We start from the raw sequence: 24,974 nt of genomic DNA on the forward strand, positions 1-24,974 counted from the left end.
GTTCAAATATGGAGTTAGAGCACTAGAACATCAAACGAACTAGTAATCCAAAACAAGGTTCTACGATTGTAGAACAGTAGTAATAAATTAATTTGTAAATTAAGATTTTATTAAACATATCTAATGTAAGATATAATTAATAAAACAAATGTGTATGGCCATAAACACCTTCTCCACAATGGGATACAATAAAACCAAAACAACAAAGATGCGAACATGTATTTTATTGCGGAACTATATTGCAGCCCATAATATGAATATAAATGAAAAGAGAAGCTGATATATGTCTAATACAAACGATTTACGAATGCAGTCTTTATTTTAAAGGATATTCAATCCTCATAAGTAACGCTATTGATATCCTTCTTGTTATAAACCTTCGTCTCGTAGAAGTACATGTTGGGAATGGTATAGAAAAGGCCGTCGTATCTTATTGGACGATCAAACGGATAATATAACGAGTATTGGTCCAGATAGGGTCCACCCACTCCCGGACGTGGATACCCATACGTCCATTCTTCCGGTTTGTTACCAGTATATGGTTCGTATGGATATAACATCACGCATATTTGAACTGGTAACCCACCAGTAGTACCTTTGGGTAACATGTATCTGAAAGAATCGACATATAGTTATATAAATAGTTGGGGAAATATTTCAAGGTACCTTCGAGGGTACAAGAAGTAGTTTTGACGTCCGTCGATGGTATAATCTTTTTGTCCCTTATAAGCAGCCATAACGTCCTTGTATAATTTATAGAAGCTGGTTTTTTCGTCTGAGAAGAATCTACTCTCCAATGAGCTTCGTTTTATTGTGTTCTCACCGGTAGTCAGATCGTACACGAACTTGTCAATTTCAAAGAAGTTCCATCTGTAACAGGTTTTGTTTTATTTATTTCACGTAAAAAGACATTTATTGAGAAAAATTAGAATTAGAAAATAATAAGAACACCATGTATAATACATCTTGTAGCACGTTAGCAGCATTGCTTGAAATCTTGTAGGTTATATTTCAGAATATTTTACCTTTTGCTTTACGACAGCTAAACAAACGGTGAAATGTGTAGTTAGCAACAATATCCAGGCTAATAATAACATACTCAAACAAATCATCGTAAAACATCATAGGCCAAGAGATTCCTGTTAATAGGAATAGTGGGTGAAGCTGAAATTTGACTGACAGAGACCGACGAACATTTAAAATTGTGGCCAGACAACATAAAAGACTTGACTAATTTAAGCAGAACTAAATACTCAGTCACAGTTCGCCAAGAACAGTACTGTGGTAGATAGCACAAGACTAAGATTCATGGAAAAGCTGCAATTGCCAAACCCTTTATAACGGAAGCCAACTCTAAGCTGCGAAAGAAATGGCGCAAACATGGATTTTCTAATATGGAGCACTGATCCACTCATGCCAAGATGTTAATAAAAGCGTGTAAAGAAAACAAAAGTTGGTGTAAAAAGGTAAAAGTTAAAATAGGTATTTGATTAGACTTAATATATTAGTCATAATATTTTTTAGTAATTCATTGCGGAGATATCATTCTTTATGCTGGAAACAGGAAGAGTTTTATGCGTAGAACAGAGTAAATGTTTCCTCCAAGAGTTACCATGTTAGCTTATGTTATTAGGAAGAAATAAACTTGTACATGTTTTGCTTAGTTTTCAAGTCAACAGTTAAAGAACTTAAGGGAACCATTAGTTATAGTTACGGCAAAATATAAATTAAGTTTTGAAGACACCAAATTGCAGAGTGAATTTCAAATTTTCTCTCGGTAAATATAAATGAAATGTAACAGTATTTTATGAAATTAACTTTTTTAGAAATAGACGTAAAAATATATACTAAAAGGAAATATATATTCCTTATATTAGAGTGTTATCAAAATGACTTGATAAGGAAATATAAGATGGATTGATGGATAAGCTGGCATATCTAGAGAAGCAGCGCTTATTGAAAAGTTGTTTAAATAATCCAAAACTGATTAAATTGTTACCACGAAACTATTGTCAATTGCTAGAATCGTATTTCTTTGAAGAAAAATAATTTCTCACGAATGAGCATTTTCAAAAGTTAAACCTATTTCAGCTCAAGTTCCGCAGGATAGTATCTTGGAACCACCCCCTTATTTACTTTACACTGCTGATATCTCAACAAGATAAACAGTTCTTGGAACATTTTCTGTAGACACGGTCATTATGGCACTAGACATATCTCTACCTAACCAGTAGCAAAGTAGCAAGAATACAAGTGGCAGTCAAAATCAGCTTAATAAGTCCCTACTAAATTATCACGTGGCTGATGCCCTGTTCTGATTCTGATTGAGAGAATTAGCTAGATACCTCGGCATCCATCTCGATGGCAGATTAAATTGGAAACATCCCGCTAGATAAAAAGCAAAGCAGATGCGATTAAAAATAAAAAACTGTATTGATTACTCGGAAGGCGCTGTCAACTTGACCTAAAATCAAAGAGACTGTTTTATCAATTATTATATAGACTATATAACAGGTCAATTGAAAAGTCCTCGAAAAGCCGGCCTGACACATAGATGGCGCCACTAGAATTAAATTCATATGTTTTTAGTTAGCCCTAACCCTCAAAAGATGCGTGTATATGAAGCAACTTTTGTTATTGTGAAAAAATGGATGAAAAGGAATTTTGCATGCTGATAAATTATAGCTTTTTGAAGGGAAATATACAGTTGAAGCAAGATCTTGGCTTGATTTTTCCGGACGCTGCCCTAGGAAAATCAACCGTCAAGGATTAGTATGCTATGTTTAGACGTGTTGAAATGAACACCGAAGATGGTGAACGCAGTAGACGCCTAAAAGAGGTTATTACCGACGACAACATTTACAAAATCCACAAAATGATTTCAAAGGGCCGTAAATTGAAATTGAATGAAATAATAGCATACACTCTAAAGATATCAAGCGAACGTGTACATCATATCATTCACGAATATTTGGGTATGAAAAAGCTCTGTGCAAAGTGGGTGCCGCGCGAACTCACTTTTTACCAAAAACAACGACGAATTAATGATTCGGAGCAGCGTTTGAAGATTATCAAGCGTAATAACCCGAGTTTTTGTGTCGATATGTGACAATGGATGAAACGTGGCTCCTTCATTTCACTCCAAAGTCCAATCGACAGTCATCCGACAGGATTACACAAAATGAACCCATTCCAAGGCGTGGAAAAACGCAACAGTCGGCTGGAGAGGTTATGGCGTTCGTATTTTGGGATGCGCATTGAATAATTTTCATTGACTACCTTGAAAAAGGAAGGACCATCAACAGCGACTATTTCATAGCATTATTGGACTGTTTGAAGGACGAAATCGCTGAAAAACGGCCGCATTTGAAGAAAAAAAATTGCTGCTTCACCAAAATAATGCACCGTGTCACAAGTCAGTGAAAACGATGGCAAAAATCCATGAATTGGGCTTCGAATTGCTTCCTCATCCACCGTATTCTCCAGATCTGGCCCCCAGCGACTATTTCCTGTTCTCAGATCTCATAAGAATGCTCACTGGGAAGAAATTTTCGTCGAATAAAGAGGTGATCTCCGAAACTGAGGCCTATTTTGACACCAAAGGCAAATCGTACTACAAAAATGGTACCGAAAAGTTGGAGGATCGCTATAATCAGTGTATCACCCTTGAAGGGAATTATGTTGAATAAAAAAAATAATTTTGCGGAAAAAATGTATTTTACTATTTTAGGCAGAGGACTTTTCAATTGACCTATTATAGACTATATATAGACTATATATAGACAATTAGAAAGGCTATTTGGAATTATGGGGTCAACTGTGGGGCACTAAAACATTAAATTAACTAGTAATCCAACGATGCCAAGGTAAAATTCTTCAACAAATTACCAATGTCTGTCACAACGTAACCAACAAAGAACAACATGGTGACCTTAAAATCAAATGGGTAGGAAGTTATCCAAGATTTCGGCTTAAAACATGTAAATAAGGTTACTAAGTTACAGCAACGTGAAGCAATAAATCTATTCAACAACATGCAGGATATGAGAAGATTAAAGAGAACCAAACTACATAAGCTACTATAGTGTATAAGTATTTAATATTAACTTTAGCTTTATTTTTTATGTGATAGTGATGCAAATACAACAGAACAATAATAAATACAGCAAAAATAATTAATTAATTTTATAAATTAAGATTTTACTAAGCATATATAATGTAAGGTGAAAAAAAATGTATAATAATTTCTACTTTTATTCTAATTTCTCTCAATATTCTTCTTGAGATATGTAAGAAGATATGTTATCTTCATAAAAACATGTTTTTCTCCTGCATATCTGGCCTTTTTGGCTCGAAAAATCTGATCCCTTCAATGACAGCTGTATTTTAAAATTAATTCCATGTTTTCAATTCAAATGGGAGGATTACTTTTTCTAGGTTATAAGGCCTTCAATACGTCCCGGACTCTGTTTACACAACAAAGCTCAAGAAAAACGACCTCGGTAAAGCGTAAGTAGAAAAAATAGCGAAGAATGTCAACCGAAATTACCCCGGATATAGATAAAAGAACCGCCTCCGCGGCCAATAATAAATCAAACTGAAGGTGAAACAAAAGAAGAAAAAATATCTCGCCCAAGGGCCATCCTGATGACCTACTTGAAAAGTTACTTTATGAAAGTTGACTTTTAAAGACCCGCGTTACGTCGAGGAACTTCATGGGAAGGAAAATGTATTTCGTGTCTGGCGTTTATTTCATTATACTCGATTCTTTGATATTAAACGGGTTCTATTAACGGTAGAGGGTGGATCATATGTAATGGTAACAAAATACGGTATTTGGTAGTGACAGAAGTGTAAGGACGAAGCGTTTTGTTCTTGAACGACATACTGATTATGTATGCCATAGCCCGCCCAGTAGATCAGTCAATGCTCGTTATAGATGACATCGAATATATAGTCTTTTCAAAGTTTTATATATATGCGTCATCGAAATTTGTAACATGAAAAAGTTGCAAGGTTGCCGCATCAACTCTGACTTTTTCTTTAGCTTTGACATTCAAAAAATCCAATCTAAATAAAATAATTGAACAAAAATGTTATCAAATATAATTTATTTTAACATTATAGTATATATATCTAATAATTATATCTAATAATTATACGGCCACAATAATTTATAGGTAAGAGTTAAAACCTCTTATCACTATTGCTTTCAAGAATTTTGCATACGTGACATCATTGTAAAGTTTTGACGTCACAAATTTCGATGACGCATATATAAAAAATAACTTTGAATAGACTATAGTATTACTTGTAATTCGTTTTCCAAGTAGATCTTTCCTTCTCAGTTTATCCTAGTTAAAAAGAGATAGAATGATTAATGTAAAATTCTATTTGTATTGGTATGTTCCACCCTGTTGTCAAATGTCTCCAAAATTCTTTAAAACATTAGCAACAATAGTAAAGGTTATAAACCTGCATCTTTAACCAGTTATTTCGAGCAGAAACGAGATAATTACTCTTTGCTATCAAAATGTGTTACAGAGGCTGGCATTGATATTATTAGGTTAGGTTTTTATTGGAAATATTTTTAGCATATTGCATCTGCACTGCGTATTAGTATATGCACTGTGGCTAAAATCTCTCGAGAAAAATGAAGAACAATATATTGTTGGATTTACCAAGGAGGTGTCCACATACGAAGCAGATGACGAATCAAGATCACCCTGTTAGCTCTATTCGCAATTAAATGTATGAAATATATAAAAATAATGAACAATTTTTTGATATATAAAAAAATTTAATATAATTATTTCGGAGAAAACTGTTAGTCTGGATAGTACCCAAAAAAAAAGATTTGCAGCTCTTTGAGGGTTGCAGATCATCCCTTCATACACTGTTGGATAACATAGGATTTAAACGAGGTAAATATAACCCACGAAGAGGTCTAATGGATCTTCCAAACATTGGTTTAAGTCTATAATAAAATCTAGGAAAACGTGTTATTTGAATTTGTATATTTAGGTGAGAGATATTTCAGAATAGGGTATTGGATTACTTGTGACAATAACATTTGATTAGAATTTTGTTAGTAATAATATTTTTTAATAATTCATATATCTGCATATCAATTTCTATGCTGGAAACAGAAATAGCTCTATTCTTGAAATATAGTTATTGTTTTCCTCCAAGATTTAACATGTTAGGTTATGCCATCATGAAGAAATAAACCAGAAGATCTTTGTTATCATTTAGGTACTAATCATAACGTAGCACACTGGAGAAAAAGATCCCAGGGAGTGGATACATAAATCAAATTATTAAGGAATGTTTTGCAAAACATAAATTAAGTTTTGAAGATACCATATTGAAGAAGTTCAAATTGTTACTGGGAAAATAGAAAAGGCATGTTTAACTATTCTATGTAATTTACTTCCTTAGAAATAAGCCTGAAAAGGGGTAAACTATAGTACAAAAGACTAAACAATATGATAACAAAGCCTTGATAACAATTCTAACACTGACTTAAACAGTGACTCATACACTGAAAATTACAGTCACCGAATAAAACTTTTGGGATGTGGGCTTATGATCCAACGCTGACAATTACCAAGAGAGGGTGATCAGAAATAAAATAGCTAAAAATGAGTTTATAATTAACATAGGATAACTGTAGACATTTGTATTTTACAGTATGTAAAATGTGTATTCATAGATGTGTGTGTAATTGTTCGGAAAATACCTGAATATTTGGTTAAAATGCGTAACATAATGCATTCCTCTGAATGCAGCAGAATTTTACCAAGAATAATGTATAGAGGTAATAACAGGAGAAAATAAGGAATAATACAGTGTTATCAAAATGACTTGAAATGGAATTGAAATGAATTGAAAAATGGAACAGTTACGAAAGAAACAGAAACTATATGTAAAAATATAAATATGATATGTAATAAAAGTTAAATATATTATTTAAATATACAATTGTTGATTAGATGGATTAGGCCTCCAAGGGATACCTCTAGCAAAAAAAACGAGACTAGGATTCTAACTCATATGTGATGAGGAGAAGAATAAAATAACCCTAACTCCAATTTGAATCCTTTGAAAATATGTGCGTTAGAAATACCGACAGGGATGCCATTTGAAGATTTTTCCACTTAAAAGAAATACATGGAGCAGACATAAAATGTTCTCCAAATATAACCGATACTGTATATAAAATACTATTCTAGCTAGAGTTTCTAAACATTCACGATTTTGAATTATTATTCTCTTAGCATTCCACAATCTGCCCAATGGACAATAGGTATTTGATTGGATGCTGTGCAATAACATGGAGAAGATCTATTCACTAAGTGATTTCCTGTACAAAACTTATAAATAAGTGACGTACTTAATTTCTTTACTATTCAGTTTTAGTCTAAAATCCTTTCGATATGTCTAGTAATAAGATCGAACGGTAGTAAACATTTCAGCTTTTTTTTGGCCTGAAACCGGGAAGGGGAATCCTGTTACGGATACCTGGTCGAGGAGACCCGCAGGATTTCACATTTCACGCAGGCTATTCACTAAACCCCACCCTATCAGCTGATCCAATGACCCTAACTGATACTTCTTACTGTTAATGTCTGTGATAGAATAAGGCCACGAAGATCCGAATGAGTTATTGGCCTAAAATATCGGCCAGCTCTATAATACATCTATAATCCGAGAGACGAAGAGTTGCAGAAATATCTTGGAGTAGAGCTCGGATATAAAAACGTGAACTTGAATCGTGACTCCTGAGAATTTTGTTTTGAAAAACTTGAAGACGTTTCACCTGGCTAGGTGAGACGTATTTTAGTTAGACACTGGAGCCGTATAGAACGACTGATCAAACCAGCATCTTGTACAGGAGAGATTTTATTGAGATGCCTGAAGGCTCGATTGATAAGTCGGAGCAGCAAATTAGCAATACCTTGACCTTTATGGAGGGACCTTTGAATCTGGGAATTCCACCTAAACTTGCGATCGAAGACAAGATAGGTGGCTTCATCTGACCATGAGATTTCGACGTTCTCGATTTTAAGACGCGAAATGCTCAGTAAAAAACGCCTCTTGTGGAAGAAGATTGCCTGGGTTTTCTGTGAGAGCCTTCGTGCCAAACCTTGTCAAAGGCTTTGGTTGGGTCTAAGAATACCTCTCCAAGTCTTTCACGTCGGTTAAAAGCACAATTGATTTTTGCGGCCATCCGATGGGACTGATGAGTGTTTAGCGTGGAACCCGAATTGCTCATCTGGAATGATATTGTTTGTCTTGGTAAAATCATTAAGAGCATAGATAATTGCTCTTTCAGCAAGCTTGAAAATGGAACTTAGTGGACTGATAGGTCTGTTCATTTCAGCCTACGCACTTCACTGACATCGCGTACATTTAATTCGTACAGACATTCTTTCATAATACTTTACAGTGGTACTTCGGATAGCACTCGTTATGGTGTCCAGGGGGATATTGCGCTGAATTAGATGTTTATTGACATAATATAAGGCGTCAACAATAGAATTTTATTTTGTAATCTCTGAATGACGGCTATGTTGAATTAGCTACTAGTACCTTACAACTCGATATCATACATCTATATAAACCTAAGAATTGACTTATACAGCAATATCTTATTATCCAAAGATAATTTGACTCTACGCTCTATAAGCCAATACATCTGGTTCAGTTCAAGAGCTAGTTGTTTACACTTTATTAATATATGTTTCTTCCAAGTTAAGCATCGACCCAGATATTTAACATTATCTGCTTGCGAAAGTTTATGATTATTAAGATTTAAGATTAAGATAAGTCCTTCTATGCAGGGTGAATATCACTTTGGAGAGAAAAAACCTAATGAAAATAAAACCATTTTGGGTTTATTAATAAGCATTCAACAATTGACGAGGTTCACAGAATAACAGATGTTATTGAAAATGCCTACGAAAGTAAAAAAATATACTCAGCTATATTCTTAGATGTAGCACAAGCCTTCGATAAGGTTTGACATGAAGGCTTTGTTCATAAACTACAGAAAATATTACCGAAACAACATACCGAACTATTAAAATCGTACATTACAACCAGAATGTTTATAATCGAAGAAGAAGCTTACTTTACAATAAAAGGAGCTAAAGCAGGTGTTCCACAAGGAAGTGTATTGTGTTCAATGCTTTATCTACTCTACACTTATGATATACCACAAATGGATAATATTACGATGGCCACATTTGCTGATGATACTGCGATGATAGCTGTCGGAGACAATAGTGAAGAAGTCTCACGAGCATTACAACAGGCAAGTGACAATATAAATAATTGGACACAAGCTTGGAAAATAAAAATTAATGAAAATAAATCAGTGGATGTACAGTTCACCTACAATCAGACCATACAAGCACCAATAACATTAAATAATAGTATCATTCCACATAGCAACAACTCGGAATGAATCTTGATGTAAAAATTCGCTGGAAGGAACATATAAAGAAGAAAAGAAAAGAACTGGAATTGAAATATAGGAAAATGTACTGGCTAATTGGAAGAAAATCACAATTATCAGTACATAATAAATTGCTATTATATAAGCAAATACTGAAACCTATATGGACATACAGAGTTCAATTATGGGGATGTTTTGCAAAGAGTAACATAAACAAAATGCAGTTTTTTCAGAACAAAGTCCTGAGAGGTATTATGGGCGCACCCAAAAACTATACGACTGATTACTTCCATTGAGACCTCCGGATACCCATAGTCAGTCACGAAATCAAAAGAATTGCAAGGGAAAATCTCTATTCTCATGAGAATATTGAAGTATTGCAGTTTTTGGATACCACCAGAACAGAACAGGATTCAAAAGAATCAAACCATCTGGTATTGTGTAGTGTTGTGTAGTGAGGTGCATATAATAAAAAATACAGCAGTGACATGTATAAACATTATTTCACCAGAGACTGAGATTTAAGTTATCATAAAGACAAATTGTAGGTTATTCGGAAACGACTAGTTACAATGTAATAATTAAATAACAATAAAAAAATATTACGTGAGTAGATATTGTCCCACTCGCCCTGATACGTCATCTTTTCAACCACAAATAGATTTTGTGGCGTCAGCATATGTTGCCACAGTAGGTGTTTGAGGTTGGTACATCCGCTGTACACAAGAAATATAACAATGGATTAAGGATCCAGCCCTGCATGCAATTCAATGTATTCGTCATCCCGTTTCACAATGAAATGTCTACCTGTGAGAAATAACTTTGTAGTAGTAGTAGAAGTAGTTGAAGATGCAGATGGGGCAGATGCTTTTTCAATTTAACTTCAAATCCAGTGTGTCACACCTTACGAAAGGCTTGAGATATATCGAGAAATTCATCCTAGTAATATTCTTTATCGTAAGTTTTTATTTATTTGATTGACCAATCTGTGAAGTTTCTCTCGATGTACAGCTTCTCGAAAACTTTAGATATCACAGGTAACAGGATAATAGAACGATAGAAGGAAATATCTAGATGTAAAGAACTGTATGAAGTACGAAGCTAATCTAGAGTAAACCATAGATGTACAAATAAAAATATACTCAAGACGCTAATTATATTATTAGTTTTTGTTGAGGACTTAAGTATAACTTATCAAAATACTAGCTCTGAAAAAAGCAAAAATAATACCCAAAAACACAAAACAATGGAGAAGCAAAATATATATTCTATACAACTAGCATTATTTTACAGAAAACTACAAAAAAGTTTTTTTCTGAAACACATTCAATATTAAATTTTCACTATTACTAACCACTTAAAAATGTTTTTAAACCTTTCCAGTCTCAGCTACATAAAGATGACGAAAATAAAATTACTAGCTCTCTAGATTCGCCATTTCAAATGGATTTACCGCACTAGAAATTAACGGTCAAAAAAGTTAAACATACAATAATGAGAGAGATTAATATTAAAAAAGCTCCTGGTTATGACTTAATTACTGGCAAAATTTTAAAAGAACTATCAGAAAAGACTATAAAACTATTAACATATATATTTAATGCTATGCTACGAATTAATTACTTCCCTAGTATCTGGAAAGTAGCTAAAATATTAATGATACTTAAACCAGGAAAAATACCAGAAGATGTGACCTCCTACCGACCTATAAGTTTATTACCAATAATCTCGAAGGTTTTCGAGAAATTATACATAAAAAAAACTAAACTATATAATAGAAAAAAGAAAAATTATTCCAGAACATCAGTTTGGCTTTCGCAATAAGCATGGGACTATAGAACAAGTGCATAGACTTGTAAACCAAATAAACGCTGACCTAAATGCCAAAAGATATTGTTCGGCTGCTTTCCTAGACATATCTCAGGCTTTTGATATGGCATACGGGCTTGCAGGTTAAACTAAAGAAACTTCTCCCTCATCCGGACTATCAGCTACTAAAATCATATCTCACTGACAGACATTTTATTGTAAATCAAGGCGATGAATATACCGAACTAAATCCCATATATTCAGGAGTTCCGCAAGGTAGTGTACTTGGTCCAGTACTGTATCTTCTGTATACGGCTGATCTGCCCACCACAAAAATAACTACTGTGGCAACATATGCAGACTATACAGCAATCTTAGCATCCCATGAAGACCCAGTCACAGCATCAATAAACCTACAAACCCACCTGGAGCAAATACAATTATGGTTGGAGACATGGCGCATTAAAGCCAATGATCAAAATCCACGCATATAACGTTTACCCTGCGTAGAAGAACATGTCCACCAGTAAATATCAATCATCGTCAACTCCCCCAAGCAGAGCATGTTAAATATCTTGGTATGCATTTAGATCGACGCCTAACCTGGAAGAAGCACATACCCTCTAAACGGAAACAACTAGGACTAAAATTATATCAAATAATCCAAGTTATCATTAGATAACAAGGTTTTGCTGTATGAGTCTATGCTCAAGCCCATTTGGACATATGGAAATCAACTATGGGGTACCGCTAGCAAATCTAATATATCCATCATTCAACGGTTCCAAAATAAGGTGTTGCGTGCCATTATCGATGCTCCGTACTATATTTCAAATAAAGTGATACAACGCGATATTCCTCTAGAACCTATAACGAGTGTAATCCAACGTGTTTGTGTGAAGTACTTCGAAAGAGTGTCAGTGCATCCCAATGTACTCGCTAATCAGCTAAATATGCGACGTGATAGTGAAGTGCGTAGACTAAAACGTTTAACACCACCTGATCTGATTACTGGACATATGTAGAGTTTAGAATAAGCATTAGAATAAGACTAATTAATTAAGATAATATTTTATACAGAAGATTGATTAATGAAGTGATTTTCTACATGCCATGTATATATAATATAAACAGAAGAAATACTTATTGCCAATAGGGCAGATTGTGGACTCACGAAGAGTAATAAAAAAAAACTATTACTAACCTGTTCTCACTTATATTGATATATCTACCATATTCGTCATATTTTGGTCCTATGAAAACTTTTACAATAGCCTTTTTCTCTATTTCAGAATTCAAATTGATCTTGTAGGTAAATGGTTTGTGATTTAGACGGTACTGTTTAACTCGCACCATGAAGTCGTTATCTTTCTTCAGTTCGTCTTCGGTATAGTAGACAGCCTGACTGATGTCGGAGTAGAATTCATCGAAGTAAGTAATAAGACGATCAATTTCCATGTTTTTAATTTCTACACCTTTCCAGCTTAGTTGGTCCTTGGTGTAGGGTTCTAGATAGGTTTGATATCTGAAAGGAAACAAATTGATATATTCATCAAAACTTATGCACTTAAAAACGCTACAAAATCTATCGTTTAAAAAACAACTGTTGTATTTTTTGCTGTAAGTTCTTTCAATCACTCCATAGCAAACACTTGGATTTTATATTTATTAACCGATATGCTATCAAATCACCACGTTCCTGTTGATAATAGTCTGCAATCTTTCGAAACCTCTGTGAATCTCTTTTTTGAATATCAACACATGTTTATATCGAAGCTACAAATTTACTATGTATAAAGTATATCTGAAATCCAATCTGTGTATTGTGTTATCATTTATTTAAAAGAAAAAATCACTAGCATAATATGTATAGTATAACCAAAGTTGCTGTGAACATACGTTAATAATATGTTTATTGCATTGCCTTTCGCATTTTGCAAATTAATATGTCCTTAGTTAAGCCTAGCCCTAAAAAGCGCGTATATAAATTTAACAGCTGTCGGATCATTAGTTTGTGAATTATAGCATTTTGAGTGAAGTAAATTTTGTTATTGGGAAAAAATGGATAAAGAGGAATTTCGCGTGTTGATAAAATGTTGCCTTTTGAAGGGAAAAAGTCCAATTGAAGCAAAAACTTGGCCTGATGCCGAGTTTCCGGATACTGCCCCACGAAAATCAACCATCAAGGATTGGTATGCTAAGTTTAGACGTGGTGAAATGAGCACCGAAGACGGTGAACGCAGTGGACGCCCAAAAGAGGTTGTTACCGATGAAAACATTTAAAAAATCTACAAAATGATTTTAAATGACCGCAACTTGAAATTGAATGAAATAGCAGACACTCTGAAGATATCAACTGAATGTGTACATCATATCATTCACAAATATTTGGGTATGAGAAAGCTTTGTGCAAACTGGGTGCCGCGCTCACTTTTGACCAAAAACAACGCCGAGTTGATGATTCGGAGTAGTGTTTAAAGATGATCAAGTGTAATAAACCCGAGTTCTTGCGTCGATATGTGACAATGGATGAGACATGGCTCCATCATTTCACTCCAAAGTCCAATCGACAGTATTCCGAGTGGGCTCGATGAACCCGCTCCAAAGCGTGGGAAAACGCAACAGTCGGGTGTCAAGATTATGGCGTTTGTATTTTGGGATGCGCATGAAATAATTTTCATTGACTACCTTGAAAAAGGAAGGACTATCAGCAGCGACTATTACGTAGCGTTATTGGACCGCTTAAAGGACAAAATAGCCGAAAAAAGGCCGCATTTTATGAAAAAAAAGTGCTGCTTCACCAAAACAATGCACCGTGTCACAAGTCAATGAAAACGATGACAAAAATCCATGAATTGGGCTTCGAATTGCTTCCTCATCCACCGTATTATCCAGATCTGGCCATCAGCGACTATTTCCTGTTCTCAGATCTCAAGAGAATCAGAAAATCTCAGAAAAAAGAAAAGTTAGGGGGTCGCTATCATTAGTGTATCGCCCTTGAAGGGAATTATGTGGAATAGAAAAACCAATTTTGCCAAAAAAATGTGTTTTACTATGGTAGACCGGGGACTTTTCAATTGACATGTTATCTTATTATTACTCTGAATATCTTATTATGGCTCTGCATAAAAATGCGGATGATAGAAAAACAGATTGCCTCTCTAATCAGTTACTTCAAACATGAACTAGATAATGAAGCACCTTCTTGCCATAAAATTAGTTAGAGAGGTAACCATTTTTACTATTAATTATTAAGTTACTGTGGTTTTTATTGAAAATATTTTTAGCGTATAGCAGCTTCACTGAACATTAGTATGAACACGGTCACGTAAAAAAGTAATCTTGGATTATATAATATATATATATATATATATATATATATATATATATATATATATATATATATATATATATATATATATATATATATATATGTATATATAATGAAAACCACCGTAAAATATTTAACAAAATTAGTCGTTTATCGAAATTTTGTGGTTGAATCTCTAAGAACTATAGTAAATTTAATTGCATATGACAAATATTACAATATATTGAAAATAAATACCGAATGTTTAAGCTGTACAAAAATAACTATTCCCATAACATAATTCATAGAATTATTAGTCTTTAATTTAATTAAGATCTTGTTTTGCTGGACGAGGGGAAAAACTCACAGCTAATATACAAAGTGATAATAAAAACATTAAATTATAGTAATACGAATTCATTTCGAGGGTTTTAGAATATAATAGCGAACACTGTAAATCCTCGTAGATCCAAAAACTATAATATGTTCTGAAACCAACCATCAGAAATAATGAATAATCACATTTTAAGAAATTATCTGCAACCTATACTCACTAAAAATATTTGTCTCCATGCTATCAAAGTTCATTTAATATTGAAGCCTAACAACCATGCAAAATGAAAACCTTTCAAAATCATTTTTAGCATATTTGAGGTTATTAAAAAACAAATACAATAATGAGGCATCTTCTTCGAGAATCAAACTGGTCAAGCAAAGATAATTTATAAGAAGTCGCCTAACAGTCTTTCATTTAAATAAAGACAAACCTGTAGTTCGCAGTTCAGGATCATAACAGGTCAATTGAAAAGTTCCCGGCCTGGCACATAGATGGAGCTACTAGAATTAAATCCACATGTTTTTTGGTTAGCCCTAACTCTCCAAAGATGCTTGTGTATTAATTTGAGAACTGTCGGATCATTAGTTTGTGAATTATAGAATTTTGAATGAAGTAATTTTTGTTATTGTGAAAAAAATGGATTTCGCGAGCTCACTTTTGACCAAAAACAACGACGAGTTAATGATTCGGAGCAGTGTTTGAAGATAATCAAGTGTAATAAACCCGAGTTTTTGCGTCGATATGTGACAATGGATGAAACATAGCCCCTTCATTTCACTCCAAAGTCCAATCGACAATCATCCGAGTGCACTGCACACGATGAACCCGCTCCAAAGCATGGGGAAACGCAACAGTCGGCTGGCAAGGTTATGGCGTCTGTATTTTGGGATGCGCATGGAATAATTTTCATTGACTACCTTGAATAAATAAGGACCATCAACAGCGACTATGACATAACGTTATTGGACGGATTAAAGGACGAAATCGACGAATAAAGGTCGCATTTGTAGAAAAAGAAAGTACTGCTTCACCAAGACAATGCACCGTGTCACAAGTCAGTGAAGACGATGGCAAAAATCCATGAATTGAGCTTTGAATTGCTTCCTCATCTACCGTATTCTCCAGATCTGGCCCCCAACGACTAATTTTTGTTCTCAGACCTCAAAAGAATGCTCGCTGGGAAGAAATTTTCGTCGAATGAAAAGGTGATCGCCAAAACTGAGGCCTATTTTGAAGCAAAGAACAAATCGTACTACAAAAATGGTATCGAAAAATTGGAGGGTCGCTATAATCAGTGTGTCACCCTTGAAGGGATTTATGTTGAATAAAAAAGCTAATTTTGCCAAAAAAAGTTTTACTATGATAGGCCGGGGACTTCGTTATTGACTTGCTATGGCTAGAGAATTAATGATGAAAAGACGAAAGTATTGACGGATCATGGTGTATGGATACATTCTAGTAATTTGATTACTATTTTGAAAGAGAAAATTTTGAAAGAGAGAAATTTTTCTTAATTTTATTGAAATTATTACAGAGACACCGGCTAAGTTATATTAAAAAAACAAAAGTTGAGAAGTTACAAGATGATTTGAATGGAAGAAACAATATGATATTAATATGTTTTAAAATGGTAAACTAAAAAATAAAGTTGTTAACAAACACATTGAGACATATCTTGAAAAAATGAAGCAGTAACATATTGACAACGCAGTAATAACTGCTATCTAAAGAATAACATAGGTAAATTACTGTATTTAACTGGTTTTACTCTATATTTCAAGTAAAATTTTAGGTCTCAAACACTTTTTTGATTGAATACCTCTAGAACACTAGATAACTAGAACGTAATGGGTGGTTATTTTTACATGTTGATGTGTTTGATATATTTTCAAAGGTTTGAATTATTTTATGAATTAAATAAAATTAGTAGTAATAAGACATTATTGTAAAGTTTCAACCTTTTTTCGATTGCGATTTATCTGTGTTGCTATGTGTTGTATATTCCAACAACCTTTGTTAAACTTAATTTTTTATGTTGTTGATAACAATTTTATATGAGAAAACATGTTAATGTACGATTAACATGTTTTCCCTCGAAATTATCAAATAGTTTTTCTACAAGTTTTGTGCTACAAAGAGCATCAATATGTACAAAGAATACAAAGTAATTTGTTGAAAATGTAATTCCCTTCAATTCGATGAAATGATTATGATGAATGAATATGACTTCAGATTTCATTAGATTATTGCAGGCGCAATATTACTTTAAACCAATTTTGAAGCCTATTCACCTCAAACATCATGTTGATGATGAAAATATTGATGAGTCTTTTATTTACCTGGCATAAAAACTAATCATCAGTTTATACAGCTGATAAAATACGGGATCCCTTAAGCTGGTTTCTGCGTGTTCCAGAGCGGATGGAGCTACCTTGACACTGGAGATGGGATTGAAGGAATAGCCCAATAAGCGACGAGCAACACCTAAAAGAGGAGTTGTTCGCAGTTTTCAGGAAAATAACTCGACTACTTCATTTACCCAACCAAGGACCGTAGAATCGATTATCTGGCGAGTCTGGATTGGATTGGATGAGATTACCAAGGATGTCGGTTCCGAATTTCTCGTTGTAAAGCTCTTTTCTTTCACCATGTCTCTACAAAAAAAAATCTGTTATTATCAGTGTTATTACGGTCACTTCTTGCGACTAACTGTAACAATCATTGTCTGGGAAAACATCTATCGGTTTTCCGACTTAAGAAAACATAACATAGCAAGCATTTGTCTTTTTTATCGCGTGTAAACATCTAGAAACAGTTGATGATTGACTGCTAAGCTGTCTGAGAGTTAGAGACAAATTTTTGCCCAATAAGCCTTGCGAATCGAACTTTTTTGATGCTCCAGGTCGTTCTTCGTCATTCACTTTTGTCAAATTACCTCTTTTAAATTCTTATGAACTTTTTAATGAGCTTCGGCAGCATATTTTATCAAAATACTAGATGCAAAATAGAATCGCTGATCTAAATATCTGCACCTAATACACCTAACATATTACCATATATTTTCAATTAAATTTGAATTAATTCATTCAGAACGTAGCTTGGTTCGTAGTTCGGCTTTATTTTTGTATATATCTGTGATATATTAGTGAGTTATTAATTGGCTAAAATTATCATCTTAACATTGATATCGACAGCCTCACAAAATATCACAATTATTACTCTAATTGGCAAAAGATATGGCAAGAACATATGGTTAACTAAAAGGGGACATTACAATCAAAAAGTAATTGGCAATTTGCAAACATTTTTAGCACCAATATAAAATAATAAAATTTACAATATCAGAGTTGTATTATATACGATATATTTATATTAGTTTTTAAGAATACAAATGTATACCTTTCATTTATACCTAACAGAGAAGGTATACTTCATATCATATTATTTCTATTCGTTAATTACTTTATTAATCAATATCTCTATATGTATTATCTTCGGAAAATCACTTGAATAATAAATTTTGGCTATAAATAATAATACCCCAGTACTATAGACATTTGATTCACAGAAAATACAACACGGTAATATAAATAACAAAGTGCAAAACTAGATCATGTTGAGTAGTATTGCAGTATCACTGTATTATCAATAACAGTACTTAAATAGCAAATATAAGCCTTAAACAACAACAAAACAAACTTTTAAACTGTATTATTATTAGAATTTTATATATATTACTATATAATTAATTATTACTAATTTAATAGAATATGTTGCTATTAAATATATAACTACGGGATAATTTATAGCATGGTGTTGAGCAGCATAGTTTGGAATTCCTAACAGTGAGCAAGTAACAAAATTAGGCAGAAATTTTAAGAAAATAAAAAGCAGATTAAATTAAAAAACAATAAAGAAAATAAACAAAAATTGATAAAGAACTAAAAACCTAAAGAATAATGAAAAATTAAAAGTTATCCAAAAACAAACAGTTATAACAAAAATACATATGAAGATTATGACATCTCTTACTCTGATGACCCTTACTCAGAACAACACGGAAATCAATGTTTATTCTAATATTGTATTAGGTAACAAAGTATTGCCATATAATACATTTTTGAACTCATTTAATCACATTGAATTCAACAGTAACATTCCAAATGGCGCTAGTAACTCTGATAATATTAGCAGCTCATAGAGGTTTCAACATATTGTGCTACGTGTCTTTTTAGAGATTCAGAAAATTCAAATCGTTTTATGAAAGGTTTTATCAGTTCCATCATATAACTTCCTATATTTTCTCAAACATGATAAATATTTATCTTTGTTTTTGTCTAACATTTTCGCCAAGAAATGATTGAAATTTGAAGGAGTTAAAAGTGACACTGATATGTGTTTCTAAAGACTGAAATAATGACAGAATGGCATCATCATCATCATAATGTTGGTAAATAATATAATGATAATGATTATAGAATAATAATGGTTTAAATAAATGAATTTTAGTACAGGAGATAGACAAAATGATATGAACACCATGCATTCATATAGTATATCTTGTTGCATTTTGGCAATACTGCAACATTGTTGGCTGTTTATTGCTTAGTATACATACCAAATCTTGTAAGTTATATTTCACTGTCTTCTACGAAATTTTCGATGACTCAGACTTCGATAGAAAAAGGAGGCACAATGCTGCCTGATACATTCGAACCTGTAACCGAACTAGCTTGTCAGTCATCCGGTTTTCAAACGTATACCAAATTCTTCAAAATAATAGTAATAAGAGGTTATAAACTAAGTAATATAAGTATAATAATTTGCTGCGTTTTTATTGAAAGTATTTTTAGCGTGTTGCAGCTGCACTGAATTATATTAGTATGGACAAGGACACTGAAACATGAAGCACAACAAAAATGAAAAATATGATTTTGAATTCATCGAAAGAAAAGAAACCGTCCTAATACAAAGCGGTTGACAAATCATTATCAGCTTTGAAAAACAGTGAGTAGTTTTTCAATACAAACATAATTTAGTACAATTATTTATATTACAAAGCATAGTGCATTATTTATAGTACAAAGGAAACTGTTAGTCTGAAAAGTATCGAAGAAGTCAAGTGGAACTTCCGAATATTGCTTTTAAAGGAATACATTTTTTAAAAACATATAATAAAATGAAGGAAGCCTTATTATTTCAATTAATATTATTAGATGAGACATATATATTTCAGAATGGAACCAATATACCCAACGGTCACTCATAGCAAGATAATAATAATATAAATAGTGTTATGACAACAAAAGTTGATGGAAAAAGGTAAACGTTGGAATAACAATTGATTCGGTTTTATTAGTCATAACATTTATTAATAACTAGCGACCCGCCCCGGCTTCGCACGGGTGCAATGCTGATACTAAATTAAATACACTACAGAAAAAATATGAACGTTGTATATAAAAACATAGCGGCCCGCTCCGACTTTGCACGGGTATAAAATATATATGCCTATGTCACTCAATGAAAACATGATTAAAATCGATCCAGTATTTTTGGTTCATTCATTACTGCCCTTGGCCTGCACGCATTAAATTTGGAGTAAAACAATTCCTCTTCCCCTATACTTACTATGAAGATTTCCTGCTATCTTTGGAATATCTAAATTCATACAATTTTTATTACATTACACATGTTTAAACGCAAATTTTAAATTTGTAATATCTCCGAAAATATTTGTTTAATTTACATGCTGTAAGGAACCATATTGATCTATATTAATTGCACGCTGTATTTAAGGTACTTAATTCGATAAGGATTAATGCCGTATTGCTTAAAATAGCTTCGTAAATAAGCCATTTTCTCACGTAAAAAGTAAACAATAAAAATGGTTAAAGTGGGTTTTTGCTAATTGCTAAATAAGCCTAAAAAATAGGTTAATTTACGACATCACGTTAGAAACCTCTAAAATTAGCAATGTTGCCTTAGTATATTATGCATGTATTATAAACCTTCCTCTTGAATCACTCTATCTATTGAAAAAAACCGCATCAAAATCCGTTATATATAGTATAGGGTATAGGGACAGAAAAGGCGACTTTGTTTTATACTATGTAGTGATTCATTGCAGATATATTGTAAGAAATTGGCAAATGATGGAATTGTGAACAAATGTTAGATATATTGGAAATTAACAGCTTAGTTAGTCAATAAATATCAATATAGAATAAAACTTTTTGAATATATGATTCAATGCTGCCAATTTCTAAGACAGGGTGATGAGAGTGGAGACAGCTAAAGGTGAGTATATAATTAATATATGGTAGCTGCAAGAAGTGTTATTGTACAGTGTAAAGGATTTATATTCAAAGATATTGTGTGTAATTGTTCTGAATATACATAAACATTTGGTTTGTCACAAGCGAAAGAATAGTAAGTGTTTTGTAGATAAGGCAAATGCTTTAAGGAGAATACAGTGATTAAATCTAGTTTTTTTTTTAAATGATGAATACATCTATTAACAGAAGAAATGAAGGAGAAATACACTGAGATCAAAATGTCTTTACAAGGAAACACTGTACCGAAGAACACAAGATATAAGCGTAAAAGATAAATATGCTCTTTAATGAAAGTAAAATATATTACTTGGATATACAATTGTTAATTAGGTGGATTAGGCCTCCAGAGGATACAACTACAAAGGCGCCTAGAACTAGGAAAAGCGTTCAATGAAAATATATTCAAACACAACTCTAACCTACAAACTATTATAACTGTGTACTTAATTGTAGTATTAAGTCCTTCGATAATATATGCATTCGATTTATTATAATGTTAAAATAAATTATATTAGATAATAGTATTTTTGTTAAATTATTTTATTTAGATTAAAACTAAATTAAAACTCAAAGTTGATGCGGCAACATTGCGACGTTTTGACGTCACAAATTTTGATGACCTATGTACAAAATAACATTGGATAGACTGTATATGCCAGGTGTTCATATTATTTTGTCCATCCCCTATATATAAACCAGCTCCTGTACAAAATAATAAAGAAAAAATATGCAAAAACTTACGGTCATAGCGAAACCTCTGTCGATAGCATCAGCGATTCTTCTAGTGTAGTCCTTATAATATTGGTAACTGTACAAATATTGGAACCTGCTTCTTTGACCATAGCTGTAAAAATAGTCGGATAATCTTGCAAAGCGTGGCCTTTCGGGGAATGGTAAGCCGTTTGGATACTGCAGGGATGGATAGTATGGAGTTTCGATAGGAGATTCCATATCCAATAGAGGAATCTGACCCATACCGTTACTCAAGCGCTCCAAGTAGTATCTGCACAACAACTGTTGGTAAGTGAAGTAATACAATTCACCACGCCTGTCGTTCTTGAGATCGTATTTCTCACCGTCCATCCACCAAGGATAATACAAATTATACATGTAATAAGCATAATTGATCTCCACATCCTCTAAATAATAGGACAGTGCCTGTTCTGGATGCAAATTCATATAATATCCGGTATAATTAGATATGATGGTGTATCCGTGATATTTTCCTGAAGCACTTTGAGGTAAATCACCTGTCCAAGTCTGTTTGTACTGATAAGCTTTCTGGATAGTCTCGGCATTGAAGAAATAATATGGATAGATCTCATACAACGGTGGTAAAGTGATACCGTAGCAATCTTCCCTGTGGATAACAGCCAAAGAGTAAGTATACAAGAACATGGCTTCGTTGAGCCATTTTCTGGACACCACAGCGGTTTTGTAGAAAGTATCGAAATCCTTAGCGTAGTAAAATAGATCGAATATAGCAATAGCTTGTTCCAGATGCTCCGGATAACTCATCGAAAATATCGCTTTTTTGGGAAGCTGATAATTATTTTCGTAGAATTGTTTGATCTTCTGCACTACTTCAGGTTTCTGCAATCAAAAAAAAAAAACATTGAAGCAACCTTAAATATACAATATTTAAGTTTGATAACATTTTATTACAATTCAAATGTGTATGCACAAATAACACCCTCGTTTTTTAACATATAAGTTGATTAAGCTTCCCCTCGGTTATGAAAGAGCTGCCACAAAAAGCGTATCCCCGAATGTTCTAAAGTTGTTCAAATAATTATGCTCAGAAAACCTGGTAAACCGGTAGGACAAGCTGTATTTTACAGGCCTATTTTGCTGCTACCTGCAATATCAATTATTTGAGAAACTGCTGTTAAAATGTATTAACACGTTCGCTGCCGATTTAGGATCAAATACTTACACTAGAAGCAGACTACGTTTTTGCTGATTACGACAATAAAATATTCCTAATAACGCTTTTTAACGTGTGTCCAGTCCATATTTTAACAGGTCAATTTTGCTTTTGCTATTGTGAATAAAATGGATAAAAAAGAATTGTGTGTTCATAAAATATTGCTTTTGGAAGGGAAACAATACAGTTGAAGCAAAAACTTGGCTTGATGCCAGGAAACGATGAACGCAGTGGACGCCTAAAAGATGTTGTTACCGACGGAAACATTAAAAGAATCCACAAAATGATTTTTAATGACCGTAAATTTAAACTGAACAAAACAACAGACACTCTAAATATATCAACTGATCAACGTGTAGATTATATCATTCACGAATAATTGGGTATGGGAAAGCTCTGTGTAAAGTGGATGCCACGCAAGCCCACTTTTCACCAAAAACCACGACAAGTTGATGATTCGGAGCAGTGTTTGAAGATGATCAAGAATAATAAACCCGAATTTTTGCATCGATATGTGACAATAAATGAAACATGGCTCCATCATTTCACTCCGAAGTCCAATTGACAGTCATGCGAGTGACCTGCACAAGATGAACCCGCTCCAAAACGTAGGAAAACGGAACAGTCGGATGGCAAGATTATGGCGTCTGTATTTTGGGATGCGCATGGAATAAAAAAAAGAAAAGGAAGTGCTGCTTCACCAAGACAATGCGCCGTGTCACAAGTCAGTGAAAACGATAGCAAAAATTCATGAATTGCGCTTCCAATTGCACCGTATGCTCCAGATCTGGCCCCCAGCGACTATTTCATGTTCTCACATCTCAAAAGAATGCTCGCTGGGAAGAAATTTTCGTCAAATGAAGCACCTCTTCGCCGAAACTGAGGCCTATTTCGAAGCAAAGGACAAATCGGACTAAAAAAATGGTATGGAATAATTGGACGGTCGCTATAATCAGTGTATCACCCTTGAAGGGAATTATGTTGGATAAAGAAAACTAATTTTGCCAAAAAAAATTTTTTTTACTATGGTAGGCCGGGGAATTTTCAATTCACCTGTTAATACGTTTCGCTCGAGCGCGTGGCGAATAAAAATGAACAGCATATATATATATATATATATATATATATATATATATGAATTAACTACTAATATAAGATAAATAAATATTCAGCAGAAATACGAGAAAAAATAACTAAGTAAATATTGCTTCAAACAAACACAAAATATCTATTCGAGTAAATTGAGAACTCAATAAAAATAAATAATATATATATATATATATATATATATATATATATATATATATATATATATATATATATATATATATATATGAATTAACTACTAAAATAAGATAAATAAATATTCAGCAGAAATACGAGAAAAAATAACTAAGTAAATTTTACTTTATATGTATATATATATATATATATATATATATATATATATATATATATATATATATATATATATATGAATTAACTACTAATATAAGATAAATAAATATTCAGCAGAAATATGAGAAAAAATAACTAAGTAAATATTGCTTCAAACAAACACAAAATATCTATTCGAGTAAATTGAGAACTCAATAAAAATAAATGATATATATATATATATATATATATATATATATATATATATATATATATATATATGAATTAACTATTAAAATAAGATAAATAAATATTCAGCAGAAATACGAGAAAAAATAACTAAGTAAATTTTGCTTCAAACAAACACAAAATATCTATTCGAGTAAATTACAAATTTTTACTAAAACTCACAA

The 24,974-nt window shown here is 32.9% G+C and overlaps 1 protein-coding gene across 1 annotated transcript in view; it reads right to left on the reverse strand.

Moving 5' to 3' along the window:
- Positions 1–209: 209 nt before the first annotated feature.
- LOC143202927 (hexamerin 70a) overlaps positions 210–24,974 on the reverse strand; it is an 89,638-nt gene continuing 64,873 nt past the window's right edge. The window contains exons 4-9 of the mRNA XM_076414926.1: positions 21,999–22,850; positions 17,459–17,573; positions 17,259–17,403; positions 12,477–12,797; positions 667–870; positions 210–612 (exon numbers count right to left, since the gene is read on the reverse strand). Coding sequence (XP_076271041.1) covers positions 333–612; positions 667–870; positions 12,477–12,797; positions 17,259–17,403; positions 17,459–17,573; positions 21,999–22,850 — 1,917 coding nt within the window. The 3' untranslated portion in view covers positions 210–332. The remainder of the gene's footprint in view (positions 613–666; positions 871–12,476; positions 12,798–17,258; positions 17,404–17,458; positions 17,574–21,998; positions 22,851–24,974) is intronic.

Source organism: Rhynchophorus ferrugineus, unplaced genomic scaffold (genome assembly GCF_030347505.1).
Source record: "Rhynchophorus ferrugineus isolate W39M unplaced genomic scaffold, kcgeb_rfMv2 rfM1, whole genome shotgun sequence".
In the NCBI taxonomy this organism is placed as follows: Eukaryota; Metazoa; Arthropoda; class Insecta; order Coleoptera; family Curculionidae; genus Rhynchophorus; species Rhynchophorus ferrugineus.